Here is a 15,365-nt window from a genome sequence, read left to right as displayed (position 1 = left end):
TGTAGAGCTTTTGTAAATGGGTGCCAACCAACGTGTTTTCAAGTTTCAGCTAGTGAAACAGTATGGTGCAGATGATCCCTGAGACACTGACTTCTCTCTGCTTACAGATATAGATGAATGCAGCTCATTTTTCGGCCAAGTGTGCAGAAATGGCCGGTGCTTCAACGAAATTGGCTCCTTCAAGTGTCTGTGCAATGAGGGTTACGAACTTACGCCAGATGGCAAAAACTGTATCGGTAAGAAACTCAGCAGTCAGTCACATTGATGGCATTCTGCTCTGTGAGACACTGCGAACCCCTCCCTCGGGCTCATTTAGCTTACCCACATCTCATCACCAAATCACAAGACTGCAACAACCTGTGTCACAAACATTTCAGCCTAAGGTATTAACCACCAGTCAGGAATGTATCACAGGGGGGTTTTATTGGGGACAGTGCTTGAGGCTATGTCTCAGTGAAGGTACATAAAGAAACAAATCACAAGAATTGGCAGTCTTCCTCATGAGAAACATCCACGGTATCCGAGGAGTACAGGGAATCTTTGCCCATCATGACCCAACAGACCAAAGGATCCAGGAGAAATCTGTGTTACTGTCATTCCAGCAAACAGATAAGTCTGTGATGACTGTCTCCTGTCTGGGTCACAATTTCTTGTCTCCTTTCTCTCTAAAGATACTAATGAGTGTGTCGCACTTCCTGGCTCTTGTTCTCCGGGGACCTGCCAGAATTTGGAGGGATCATTTAGGTGCATCTGTCCCCCCGGATACGAAGTGAAAAGCGAGAACTGCATTGGTGAGGCCCGAGTTCATTCTGAAGTCACAGGGTGTACGGGAGAACAAGGGTTGGTAAAGGCCAAGTGGGATCGAACCCAGCCACCGTATGCATGCTGACCTCAGGAGTTAAACATATCATATCACTGCCTGCATCTATCTTACTGAATGTCAGAAACAGTTGCTTTGTAGAGTCTTGGCAATGAAAGCTTAGGGGCGGGGGCTTGTTTTCACCATCAGAAATCTTAATGCTAGTCAAGGGATTTGTCATTAAACTTAGTATCTGTGTCCTATATGGCAATAGAGACTACCCATTAAGTTTTTAAAATGTCTACCATGCCTAGGTAGTGGTGGTGCATGCTTTCTATCCCAGCACTCAGGAAGCAGAGGCAGGCAGATCTCTGTGAGTTCAAGGCCAAGTCGATCTACATCGCAAATGCCAGGGCAGATTCTAAAGCTACACAGGGAAACCCTGTCTCCAAACAACAACAACAACAACAAAATTCTACAATGTAATCATTTACACACAATTTTAAAATAGTTAATAAAGATGTCCAGACTTCTAAGACTATGAACCAAAAACCTTGGTGGTTCTCTTGACGTTTCCCCTCTTAGGAAGGCTTTACTCACATAAAAATAGAAAATATGAATGGCTTTATCATAGCAGATGTCTCCTGCTGAAACTTCCAGCACAGCCTCAGAATGCCTGGTAGACATGATGGAGGAGACCTTTGTATAGCTTGCTTCGTTTTACTTTTTGTGAATTTTTTACAGCATGATTGACATTCAGAAGCAGTAGCATCTAAGTGAGGCTTTGCTAGCACAAAAAGACTGCTAAGGATATGTTTTGTCTTTGAGGTTTTCTTTCTCTCACCCTCAGCAAGAAAGATAAATCCCTCTGATATTCATAATCAAGACAGGTACAGAGCCAAAAGGGCTGTTGACTTCATAGAACTAAATTTCATTTCAGACCACATGGTTAGATAATATGTGTCTCCAGTCATTTGAGTTGGTATGTATTGTTTGTTATAAGATTGGATCTTATTTTACTAGCCAAAATAAAAATATAGTTGAATCGTCTTGGTAGAAAGTTTATTGAAAGTTTAAGATTTTCTGCCATTTTTTGAATTTTGTATTGGGAATATGAGAAAGGATTTTTTTTACTTGTATATGTGTACATAGGTATGAATTCACAACAAAGCAGCAAAGAAATTCCATAGTCCAACCATCCCTTTCTTTAAAAGCATCAGTATTGGCTACATAGTATATATGTGTTTATGGTGTGTGTGTATGTGTGTGGAAGGGGTATGTGGAAGGGGTAATGCATGTAGGAAATATGTGTGTAATGTACATGTGGTATGTATGTGACATATTGTATGATATATGGAGGTGTGATATGGTGTGTTGAGAGATGATGTATATGTGTGTATGTGTATGTGATTTATGTGTGTATATGAGAGAGAGTGGGGGGTGAAGGGCATATATGTATGTGGTATATATATGTTGTATGTGTTTGATATGTGTGTGTGTGTATGGTAGGAAGTATGTATATGTTATATATATGTATGATACATCTGTGTATTGTGTGGTGTGTATGGTATATGTGTATATGTATGTATGCACAGATGTTATTCTCCTTATTCCCTTGAGACAGTCTCTCACTGAACCTGGAGTGAGGCTAGCAGGCAGCAAGCCCTAGTGAGCTGACCCTCTGCCTCTGCTTCCCAGTGGTAACCAAACCCAGCTTTTAACATATGTTCTGGGGATTCAAACTTAGGTCCTCATGCTTGCACAATGGGTGCTTCTGCCCACTGAGCCATTGTTTTTGCTTTTCACATTCAGTTACAGTTATCCCTTGTGTCCACAGCCCATTGTTGTATGGAGTGATCACATCAGCCACATGTTAACAATATGGAAATAGAAATGCAGATGTTATACAGGGTAGCATCCTAAAGACTCCTGCCTTATTGCAAGCACCTGTATCTGTGATTCAGTTTACATTTCATTTACTTTCATTTACATGGCAAACTTTTCTTTCATGGTAATCGTGTGGCTGGCGACTGAAGGTGGGTAGAAGGTACTGAGGAGCAGAATAGGCAAGCTACACACTACTTGTGTCTAGACATTAAAAGGCCCTATTGGATTTCCAAATGAGGCATTTGGGAAGGGGCACGTGAGTGAAAGCCGTTTGAGTACCCTGAATCTTTGAGGCATGATAAGTTGGTCATGTCAGGCCAGTAAAGTCTCATTCCTAGTGATGGAGTGTCAGGACTTAGAGGTGGACAGGGAAAGCTCTGGCATATAGCTGGCTGAAATTGGATATAATTTTTCGCTTTGAAGGCAATAAATTATTTTGAAAGAATAAATTGGCTGGGTACACAGTGTCATCTCTAACTCCACTATTAAATAACCGTTAATTAATGGCTTTAAAGTACGGACAAGTAGATATTTTCAACTATCAAACAGGACATTGATTCGCTTAACCAACTCTCCTATTCTGCAGATATAAATGAGTGTGATGAAGACCCCAACATTTGCCTTTTTGGTTCCTGCACCAACACGCCAGGGGGCTTCCAGTGTATCTGTCCCCCTGGCTTTGTCTTGTCTGATAATGGACGGAGATGCTTCGGTAAGCAATGCTGTGACTTTTCTGTCATGACTTATCCTCCAGACAGTTTGAATGTGGACAGTAAACCACCAGGCTGGGGCTTTATTATGTTAAAATATTTGTCTGTCAGTAATATACTGTCTGCAATTACAATGTAGACTTCTCAAATGGACAGCTTTTAGGACACCCTGTTAACATTTTTAGTACATATATTTAGATTTTATTCTAAAAGGAAAATTGTCCTGGTTTACCATTTTCATTTCGTTGCTGGCATGGGTTGTATTTATCAGTACGTGAGTTGCCTCAGGCATAGTTTAACTTACTGAAAGTTAAATTCATTGCATTTGGACAACTTTAATGTGACAGTGAAAGAAAAAAGTAAGGGAGACTGTGGGAATTATTTTCCCAGCTAAGGCTGGTTTTACAAATCCCTAAACACACTGTAAAAATATTTTAGATATAATAACATTTTATATGCAGATCAATTTAAACTAGCAAATGAAAGTGAACCTTGAGGAATGCCCAGGCCTGTCTCTTAACTACTGATCTAGCATGTACCTAGTGTCCCGCCCGTGAGAAATGTTCCCTCAGAACCAGTTGTATCCACATTGTTCCATCTGTTCAAAGAGCAGTGAGAAGCTGTACCGTTTGCTTTCCTGATTAGATACTCGCCAGAGTTTCTGCTTCACCAACTTTGAAAATGGAAAGTGTTCTGTACCCAAAGCCTTCAACACCACCAAAGCGAAATGCTGTTGCAGTAAGATGCCAGGCGAGGGCTGGGGGGACCCGTGCGAGCTGTGCCCCAAAGATGACGAAGGTGAGAGGAACAACAGGCACAGTGTGGAGGGGGAAATGACGCCTTCATGTAGAACTATCAGTGAGTTGTTCTGGAAGCTGCTACTCAGCAAGACCTGCGCCAGCACTTACATACAGTGTGAACACTGAGATAGCCCACTCACTTTTCCTTCCAAAGCATTAGCATTACTCACTTTCTGAAGACTGACCTGCAGAGGCAGGGGCGGAAGGTGCCAGAGGATGGTGGAAACTAAACTCCACATGACTTCACAAGTCCCAAGTTGGGGATGTGGAAGTGGAGCTTGGCAATAATGAATAGGCCTAACTCCTGCTTTTACTTACACAGATAAGTAAAAGCCTGTATTGCTGTAACATCATGACATCATGGGCAGTGGTTCTCAGGACATTACATTAAGTTCTGAGACATGAAATGAACAGTCGCCTGCAGCTTCCCATCAACCCTGGTGCATTGTAGAGTAATTGCCAGCAAGTTCAACCTGTGGTGTATCTTATGTTAGGAGTGCCTTCTGTGTGTAAAGGACAAGGACATTTTTGAACTTCCTAGTGTTAGACAGATAGACAGAAGCTCAGGGAGCCTTCTCTGTGTATTCTCAGTGTTGGTTTTAAAATAAATCACGGGCAGTACAGTCAGGAGGTAGAAAGCAAGCCCATTTCTGTAAGTGCAAGGCCGGCCTGGTCTAGGTAGCAAGTTTTAGACTGTTTCAAAAGGGGGCGGACAACATGACCCAGGGATGGGACAGGACAACATGAAAGAAAGAAAACACTCTTGTTAAAGATGGATTTGTACAATGTTAACTGGTTCTTAAAACGAAATGCTACAGTAACAGAGAACCTGTTTCTCTGTAGTTGCATTCCAGGATCTGTGTCCATATGGCCACGGGACAGTCCCTAGTCTCCATGATACACGAGAAGGTGAGTTTTGACACGTTTTTAACCTACTGCCACATTCTATACAGGTAGATGGATTTTTCAGTTATTTTTAGTTTTAGTTTTAGTCTGTCCTATAGTATATTATATTTAAAGCATGAACATAATAGTCTGTGAACCATTTATCATATGTATGTATCATATATGAAGTATCTGATTTTCTAACACAAAGAAAAATACTTATGTCCCATTCATGTTTGATGTGTGTTTAGTAGACGTAATTGTCTTGGCATATCTTTTCTTATGAGGAAGCTCATGGGCAGTTTTATGTTTCAGATGTCAATGAGTGTCTTGAAAGCCCAGGCATTTGCTCAAACGGTCAGTGTATCAACACTGATGGCTCTTTCCGTTGTGAGTGTCCAATGGGCTACAACCTGGATTACACTGGGGTCCGCTGTGTGGGTGAGTATCGGCTTTGGCTGATGTAGTTGGAATGCCCTGTTTTATTCTCCGATTAGCCCGCAGGGTGTCTGGTAACCTTAGTGAGAGTAAGACTTTGAAAACCAAGATGAACTGATAACAGCACCTTCACTTCTACGTCTTTCCCATGCAGCTTGGTTCACATAAAGATAAAGTTCCCCAGTATCTCTACGTTTGACCAAACATGCAAACTCTAAGGCCTTGGGATGTAGTCCTGTGACAGATTGTATTTGTCTTGCATGCACAAGACCTGGATTTGGTCCCTAGCATTAAAAATACACAAACAAGAAAGAAAGAAAGGAAGAAAGACAGAAAGAAAAGAAAGAAAACTGTTCTGTTTTTTGTTTTTTATTGACAAAAGCCCGACTAGGAGAAGTGTCCATTTTATTTTATGTCTTTGCACACATCTTCTTGACACAGATGTCCACATACAGCCTTTGGATTTGTGACCATTGCAGGAAGCACTACCCTCTGAGAGTCAGAGCCTTGCACAGTGACCGTTCAGGTCCTCTGCACACATAAAGGCTGGCCAAGGCCAAGGGGAAGGTCCTGGGGTGGGGGGGTCGCTGTGCTTTGTTTGGAACCTTGAAGCATGTGTGAAACTCTGCACACCTTCCCTCATTTTTCAGACACTGACGAGTGCTCTATCGGCAATCCCTGTGGGAATGGTACATGCACCAACGTGATTGGAAGTTTCGAGTGCAACTGCCATGAGGGCTTCGAGCCAGGGCCCATGATGAACTGCGAAGGCAAGTCATGCTGTCTTGAGATTACGTTGTCTTGCTCCCGTGTATGGAACATGTTTGGGGAACTTATTTCCCTCCTTAGTCACAGTGTTGCTCTGCTGTCTACGCTCTTCCAGAGTACATTTTCCTTTACCTCATCAAGCAGTCTCAGTCCCTGTCCTAGTCACTTGCCTCTTGACAGCAGCAGCTGAGTGGCTCCGAGCTGCCGCCTGTAGTTTTTCCTTTCTTTAAGATTTGGTTACATTTTCTACATTTTTGTGGCTTTTCAATATATCTCTTAATTTTCAATCTGTACTCTGGATATTGGGAGTGATACATCCTGGGCTTGGTTACATTCCTTTGAGGAATGTGGAAGCTTTTGTCTTAGCTGAGGTAACTTGCATAGGCACAATGAATGGCAGGCAGCCCAGTGGGGCCCATGAAGGCTCAGATTTCAGTTCCAGTCTTGGAACCAAGAAGCCAGCCTCCTTGAGTTCTGTCCCAACCATGTGTAGCACAGTCAACAGCCTAAGCTCCGTACACAAAAAGGAAGAGAGTATAACACTTTTTCAGGGAGCCCCTTTTCCAGAATTCCGTTCCTTTTTTAGCACCATGGCGGCCTCAAGGTTCTGTCCCCTGGACGGATCTTGGATATTAAGGAGTTTAGATTTAGCTCTCAGGCTGTCATTGCCAGAATAAAGGTCACATGCTGGGTAGATTGGGAGAAGGGAAGAGGGGAGGGGGTCAGTCAACATGGTAATTAATGTCAGTTTCTGTGGGCTCTTGTCTCTGAGTTTTTACTCCTCACTGAAACTTCAGGTAGCTTTTGCAATTGGTTCTCCCAGCATATAGTCGCTAACTCGCTGGAGGATAAGTTTGCAAGCTACTATATTTTACATGCCAGAAGTGAAAGTTTTACTACCTTGTTGCTTCCTATATGATCTGCAAGTACTAGTATTTCTCTTTGGTTGGTTGGGTGGGTTGTTGTTTGTTTGTTTCAAGACAGGGTTTCTCTGTGTAGCTTTATAGACCATGCTGGCCTGGAACTCACAGAGATCTGTCTGCCTCTGCCTTCCAAGTGCTGGGATTAAAGGCATGTGCACCACTGCCCAGCCCACATGAATGTTTCTTTAAGGGGAGATGATTAAGGGGAGAGAATATAATGAAGACTGACACACTGAGCTGAGCGAGCGCATGCCCATTTCTTTGATCAGATATCAACGAGTGTGCCCAGAACCCACTGCTGTGCGCCTTCCGCTGCATGAACACTTTCGGATCTTATGAATGCACATGCCCAGTTGGCTATGCCCTCAGGGAAGACCAGAAGATGTGTAAAGGTAAGGGTAGATCTGCAGCGTGGCTTGCCCCGTTGGCATGTGTCATGCTTAGATCACTGTCTTCTTCTGAGAAGTTTTCTTCCAGAGCCTTACAGGAAGAAATGGGTTAGCCTTGCTGTATATTTCCCCCACCTAGACGCTTAAAAGTCTATGATGGGGTGGCTGGAGCATCCCGTTGTCATCATGTTCTCGTACTCTTGCTAAAGCAAAGGTCACCTGCCCTTCCCTCAACTCATTGTAAGGACCAGTCCTTACAATGGCACCCTCTGCACCAGAGCTAGCTCCGCTCAGCAGACCGGGCTACTTGCTCCTCTGTCTGTCACACCAAATGACAGTGTGACAAGGGTCAGAAGACCAGAAAACAATGACAGAAAATTACTAATGTATAGCCCGATAAACACAATGTACCATTTTTACTTCTCTCTTTTTTCCTTTCGGTACGTATTTTAACAACTGTCTTCTAGATCTGGATGAATGTGCCGAAGGGCTACATGACTGTGAATCTCGAGGCATGATGTGTAAGAATCTGATTGGCACCTTCATGTGCATCTGCCCCCCTGGCATGACCCGCAGGCCCGATGGAGAGGGCTGTGTAGGTAAGTCCCGAGAACCATCTCTGCTGGAACAGCACTCTTCCTCCAAGCCAGATCTCACACTGCTTCCCAGGCGAGGTAAATGTGAGCCAGCCATTTTGTGGGCTGTGCCAAGGCCAGTGTTCATCTTGGGGTCCAGGAGAGCACACAGGGCTCTGGATCATGCAGTGGTGATTGGCACAGCTAGAATCTATGGCCATTTGTTATTTGTGAGCCTCCTGCATCTGACGTTTTTCTACACCTCAACATTTGATGTTTCAGATGCAGGAGGCTCACAAATAACCCTCTCTCTGCTCACGTAACAAAATGAATGCTTTGAGGTTAATGGTCTTACCTTTGCATCCACCCATGAGTGAGGGGAGCAGTTAAGAGGCAGTCCAGCAGCATGATCACCTCTTCCCCATACTCCACGTGTCTGAGTCTCTGCACATTCCTGTTTATGGGGGTGGGACATAGAGCTGTGACTTGACGAGTGCCAGTCTTGCCTCCTGCAAGCATGTCGCAACAGCCACAGTAGTTATCTGTGTCCTTCTTTCCTAAAGTGCTGTCTGCCACCTGAGCCACTGCAGCCCACTGCGTGAGCTTTCTCCTCCTTAAGAACAGGGACTGTGTTAACTGAGAACCTGTTTCTCCCTAACCGGCCTCCACTGCCTAGGGCAACTGAGGTATTTTTAGGGAATCAAATTATTAGTAATTCCCTGTTTCTGTGAAAAAAATACCAAAATAAAGAATAAGATTTCTTAAAAATGAATCTACTCACAGTTGCCTGCTGCTCAAAGTTAGAAAAGAGAGGGGCTGAAAATGGACAGCAGAGATGCCTTTAGGGCATGGAAATGTTAGAAGACTACATTGTGGTGGCAGTTATGCGAGCCCATAATTGACCAAAAACCATTGAATTGCACACTTACAAATTTCATGGCTTGCAAATTATACCTCAGTAAAGTTCATTTGAAAAAAAAATGAAGCTACCACAGGGAAAGAAATACAGGACATATAGCACTGTGTTGTTTGTACTAACAAAAAAAAATGAATGAATGAATGAATGAAACCACGAAAATATGCATATGGATGCACAGATTAATAGAGTGTGGTATATTCATGCTAGTAAGTACATAGTTGTTAAAATGAGTATGGTAAATGTGTGTGTATGGTAATACAGAAATAACCATAAACATTCACAGTGAAGAAATATAAAATAACATGTATTTTTATAGTAAATCAAAAGTAATATGCTTTCTGGAGGTAATACAAGCAAGTGAATACATAGGGTAACTTTTAAAAAGAGAAATTGCAATTCACAGCAAGAATTAACCACCAAATCTATATTTAGATTGATGGTAACTTATCTATAGTGACTTGATTGTTATCTGAAAATTTTGACCTTTTGGCAAGAGTGAATCCCTAAATCGAATGTACAACATAAATCTTTAAAATGCAGCACCCTGCTAAATTATGCATGGAGTTTTATATATTAGTCCTCTTTCTATCATTACAACAGAGTATTTAAGATAATGTCTAGAGAGAACAGGTTGTTCTGGTCCATGACACATGGCCCCGTGCTCTGGACTTAATGTCCAGGCATCATGTCACAAGAGGAAAAGTACTATTCAGACCACAAAAGACCAAAGAAATGAAGCAGGGGACAAGGCTGCAGTGACCCTGGGACCTTGTGATGCCCTACCTCCTTAAGGTCTCCCCACCTCCCACTAGTACCACAAGGTGTCTGACCTTTAGCATCTCAGCCTTCAGGGGACGCCCAGTGTCTTGTAATGTAACAAACTATTTAATGGAAGTTAGGGTTTTTGTTTGTTCGTTTTGTTATATTATGAGTTTAGTTACACCATGGTAGTTTTAGAATCACTAGTCATCCAAGACTTGTCAATTCAGGGGATTAACCCAGGCTCCTAAGTCAAACACAATGTTCCACAATCTAGCACAGGACAAAATTCTAATGTGTGGGAAGGAGGAAGTAACCGGTAACCAGACTGATCACCTCACATGAGACAGTTTTTCCTTTGTTTTAAATCGGAGCGTAAGTCCTTAGTCTAATTTTATCTGGCTAAAGCACTCAGAAATAAGTCCTGCTTTATTTATTTACATGGAAATTTTCCATTGTTTATAACTAGCAGACTCTTGTTATAAGGCCAGCACATTCATCTGTCTGTTTCCTGGGGGACGGGGTAAACGTCAGGGTGAAGCGTCTCATTAGAACTGTTGCAAATGAGCTGGATAACTCCAAAAAGGGTTTAATTCTTACTCCCTCATTTTCTTTATAGTTTATAATGGTGGAGGCGTGGGAAAGAAAGCATATTCTTTAGCCCTAATGTTTTATGATCTTGCTGATAGGCATAATTTTGTGTCTGTACTTTTTATTGTTAAGACACACAATATAAGATGTAAGCCCCTGAGGCCTGGCTTAGTGGCAAAAGCTTGTGACACCAGCACTTGGGACCACATGTTCAAAGCTGGCCTGGGCTATCAAGTAAGAAGTAGATCCTCAGCCTGGTGTTGGTGGCCCACACCTTTACTCCCAGCACTTGGGAGGTAGAGGCAGGTGGATCTCTGTGAGTTCGAGGCCAGTTCCAGGGCAGATTCCAAAACAATATAGAGAAACCCTGTCTCAAAAAAAAAAAAAAAAAAAAAAAAAAAAAAAAAAGTAGGTCCTCAAGCTTTTCATTATAGCTTGTAGTGGAACCATATAACCATATGTAAAGTCTTTTTGGACTGCCAGAAAAACACTGTGGAAAAGTCCATGTGATGCAGGTAGTATGATTTCACAATTAGAAATCCCACACAAATTAAAAAATATCATTTTAGAAAATATTTGTAAAGTTCAGGATGGAAAATAAAGACATTTGAAAGATGAAAAAATGTACACAAAAGACCCTGGAGTCCAAGAAAAGTCAATTGTCATAAGAATATAAAACATGGCAAGCTAAGGATGTTGTATAGGACATAGAAAACCCCCCAGAAAGAAAACTGTTAAATTAACCAGAGGTGGAGACTTGATCCTGCAATACATTATAATCAAACAATTACTTCTTGAACAAATCACAAATACCAAAATCTAATAAATAGAAAAAATATACCGAGATCATTAAATTTGACTGAAAATGGATGCATGAGCATCTGTGATTGTTGTGATTTAGGAGAAGGCAGTTTATTTTAAAGATGATGGAATAAAGATATGTCCTTTTCAACCTTGAAAATTTTAGAAACGAGTACTGGGCTGTCTCAACTTCAACAAAGGCCCCGTCACAACAGACTTGGAAGGGTGTCTGTAAACAGTATAAAGTTTCAGATACAGCACAGGTGTTTGGTGACATGTTCTCTTTCAGACCTTAAACAACTATCTCAGTTTTCAAAAGTTTGATTAGAAGATCAGGGGCAAGGCAGATGAGAGACATGGGAGTATTTTTGTGGAAGCCCCGATCTACCCTGCAGTCTGTGAGAGACAGACTGGCACCATGCTGTTTAATTATCCACAGCCTGGTCTAGATGTGGAGATTTCTAGAGGCTCAGCCAAAGGTAGAGGGACAAAGCAGTCACTAAGGAGTCTAAGACTTTCTGCACTTTGTGACTCGCATTGCAACGATCACCCCAAGGACAGAAAGCATGACAGATTCCCTGAAGATGTTCATAAAGAAATATGTGAATTGAAACCATAGACTGTGCCTGCTTTCCCCTAATGACCTGTGAGGCTACTTTTCCAAGACATAAATAAATAAAGTTAAACTGCAGAAAACTATTCAAGGCTGACCAATTTACACAAATATGCAAGTCATGCATACAAGCAGAGGAAGAGACAGGGAGGACGATAAGAAATAAACTCAAGAACAGAACAGAAAAGAGAAAATGATTTAGGAAAATCTCTTCAGTAATCCGTGAGAACGACTGTCACATTAAAACCCAAATGGTTTAAAAGGCATTGAAATATGAAAGAAGAGACAATACAGTGATAATCTAGCAAAGCTCAGAAAAGAAACACACCTGTCACAGGAGTTAGAAACCACTTTGGAAGTAACAAAGTAGAATGCAGGGTTGGGAAGATGGCTCTTCGGATAAAGATGAAGCTTACTGTGCAAACATAAGGACCTCGCCCAACCCACATGAAAACTGGGCTCAGCAGTGGGCACCTGCAACCCCAGCACTGGAGAGGTGGAAGGGGGCGTCTTGGAACTTGCTGACTAGCCAGATGAGCCAAGACAGTGAAACCCAGGTTCAGTGGGAGACCCTGTCTCAAAAACTAAAGAGCGCAAAAGAGGAAGGTACCCAAGGTAACCTCCATCTCTGTGTGTGCACCAGCGGTGCACAGACATGCACATACATACAACACGCACACACACATGCACACCCACACACATGCACATCCACATGTGCAAAGACAAAATTGTATGTGTAGGTGGGTGAGTGCATTCACAAAATATAAATGGCAGAAAACTCAATTAGAAATGTGGATATAGAATGGATCAATAAAATGATCAAGTTGAAGACAGGTATCTACAGTTTATTTATAAATAAAATCCCTTTTAAAAAGGAAAGCTAGCCAAGCATAACAGTGCATGCCTTTAATCCCAGCACTCCAGAGGCAGAAGCCTCTGAGTTCAAAGCCAGCCTGGTCTACAGAGCAAGTTCTAGGACAGCCAAAGCTATTACACAGAGAAATCCTGTCGGGGGAGAGGGGGAGGTGGGGAGGAAGAAATAGAAAGAAAACTAAGCAAATAAAAATTATCAGGGTATATATTTGAGCATTTTGGAAAAATTATTAAGAAAAAGATTGGCATCTCCATCAAAAAGAGCTCACTGTCTCATTAAAACCCTTTACACAAGAATCATCCATTAGTTTAATTATATTTATGAAACATTCACCATGTCTGTGACGCTGGCAGCGTAGAGTAAACTGGTTTTGTCTGAGGACAAATCCCCCACTTCCTCCCTGGCTTGGGAAAAAGGCTTGCACAAATAAAGCAACAGAAGAGCATGGTAATGTCATGCAGTGGCAATTAAGCCCTTTAAGGAAAATAAGGTTTTGCGATTGGGCAGGGGACACTGTAGAGAGCACTTGAGTGTTTAATGGAGTGACCTGGGAGCTGTGACATGGAATGGAAACTCAAGAAATGTCGGTAACAATGTAGATCCTGTGGCAGTAAGGATGGCCATCATTGCTGGAGTCTGTGCCAGAGTGAGGCACAAAGGGAGGCCAAAACATTGCAGTCACAGTGGAGAGTCTGGCTTTGTGGCAAAAGCCTGAAGGCAAAGTACTTTATTTGTAAGGCCGGGGATATGCCATGAACGTGAAGAACCTAGTTACAAGTCTTTGGCTGGCCTAGGGTAAGTTGGATTAACTGTGTCTCAGATTCCTTGTGCTAAAACAAATTGTAATCATGAGGACACTTACCTCATGGGGCTGTTGTCATGGCTGATTTAGGACAGAGCTGAGCAGATGGTAAAATTTCAATTAACTGCTAGCATTGTTACCCTCTAATTGACATTTTTAGAGAACTCTGGCTGCCTTGTAAGAAGTGCATTTTAGGGAGGGGAGAAGCAGACGTAGTGATATCATCTAGGTAGCTATTTAAAAATAAATCATCCAGGATGGGGCCATGGTTGTGTGGACAGATTTAGAATAAAAAGTAAACTAATCAACATCTGGAATTATTGATGGATTCGTGGCAGGGTAGATAAAGGAAAAGAATTATAAAAGACGAGAAGGATTTTTACTTGAATAAGTTGATTGGATGATGTTACTGTAAGCCTCTATGGAAATGAGATTCCATGCATGTGGCATTATTACACATATAAACATTCATGAGGCAGAGGAATAAACTGTTGGCATAAACATTGTTTAAATGATCATGGAATGGACATGGACACCAGGAGGGGGATCTTAGAGATGAGAAGGGGCAGCAACTGAGCTCTGGGAACTCCATTGTCTAGGGCAGCAGAAAACCCATGGGAAGTGGAAACAGAGTAGCCAGCAAAAAAAGGAGACCTCGTAGGATGCTGTGCTGTCTTGAGAATGTGGAGAACCCACCATTGAGTAGGTTAGTCAGTGAGTCTGTTTTGCAAGGTGTCTCAGAGTGGAAGAGTCAAATGTAGGCAGCGACGTGACAGTTACATTTAGTGGCCTTTCAGGAACCTTCACTCAAGAGAGACAGAGCAGGTGAGTAAAGCAAAGAAGCAGAGGTGAGGAAGTGGGTGGACAGTTAATTATAGAGCCTTCTTTCCAAGTTTTGCACTTAATAGAGAATGAGGAGATGTGACAGTTACTAGAGTGTGTTGTCATCATGTGTGACTGAGAAGTGCTTTGCTCTGATTTTGGTTTTTAAAGTAGAAGTTTTAAAGTAGAACTGTGAGATCTTGGAAGGCAATAAAAAGGCTTCATCTTGTAGAAAGGGAAAAAAAGGCTGAAAGTGAGGCCAGTCCCCAGAAGGACAGTTGCATCTACTTCTCAGTACGTTGGCTGCATAGACACACTAAGGACTGCAGTGGGATGGTCCACAGAAGTCCAAATTCCATGGTGCCCGGACTCATGAATGAATTGAGAACTGTCTAGGGCATCATTCTCCTCTTGGTGGTACTTTCTGTGGCTGAGACACAGAGTAGGAAGAGAGACGGTGGGCACAGGGAAGATCGTGGGTGTGGAAATGGTCCTTCTGTGCAGAAATTGTCCAAAGAAAGATAAAGATGGTGGATGCTGGGAATGAAGATGTCCTGGGTGATGAAGTGCCACACTGAGACACACCCTATGAAAGTCACAGATTTTAGCAGTGGTGGGGAACTCAGCTTCCCCACACCCTTTGTTTTAATTGTCTTTGCCAGTGGCAATAAACTGAACCAGCAATGATAGAACTTGAGGCACATCAACTTGTCATTCAAGTATCATAGCGTAGGTTAGACAGTATATCCAGCAAACACAATAATGGAGAAATTAATCCCTACTGTTAAGTTATAAATCAATAAAAAATATATTGATCTGGGTGGTGGTAGCACACACCTTTAATCCCAGCACTGGGGGGGGGGGGCAGGGCAGGCAGAAGCAGGCAGATATCTGAGTTTGAAACCAGCCTGGTCTAAAGAGCAAGTTCTAGGATAGCCAAGGCTACACAGAGAAACCCTCTCATAAAAACCTTCATGTGTGTATGTATGACGCGTGTGTGTGTGTGTGTG

At 42.3% G+C, this 15,365-nt stretch overlaps 1 protein-coding gene across 1 annotated transcript in view; it reads left to right on the top strand.

Annotated features, from left to right (window-relative positions):
- The window catches only part of Fbn2 (fibrillin 2), a 187,646-nt gene that overhangs the window by 152,283 nt on the left and 19,998 nt on the right, over positions 1–15,365 (top strand). Inside the window, exons 47-55 of the mRNA XM_051200751.1 lie at positions 108–236; positions 672–791; positions 3,273–3,398; positions 4,042–4,194; positions 5,040–5,105; positions 5,397–5,522; positions 6,170–6,289; positions 7,480–7,602; positions 8,067–8,198. Coding sequence (XP_051056708.1) covers positions 108–236; positions 672–791; positions 3,273–3,398; positions 4,042–4,194; positions 5,040–5,105; positions 5,397–5,522; positions 6,170–6,289; positions 7,480–7,602; positions 8,067–8,198 — 1,095 coding nt within the window. The remainder of the gene's footprint in view (positions 1–107; positions 237–671; positions 792–3,272; positions 3,399–4,041; positions 4,195–5,039; positions 5,106–5,396; positions 5,523–6,169; positions 6,290–7,479; positions 7,603–8,066; positions 8,199–15,365) is intronic.

The sequence above is a fragment of the Phodopus roborovskii genome, unplaced genomic scaffold (assembly GCF_943737965.1).
Source record: "Phodopus roborovskii unplaced genomic scaffold, PHOROB, whole genome shotgun sequence".
Taxonomy (NCBI): domain Eukaryota; kingdom Metazoa; phylum Chordata; class Mammalia; order Rodentia; family Cricetidae; genus Phodopus; species Phodopus roborovskii.
Note: the sequence above shows the minus strand (reverse complement) of the source record. Positions and strands in the feature narration are given on the sequence as shown.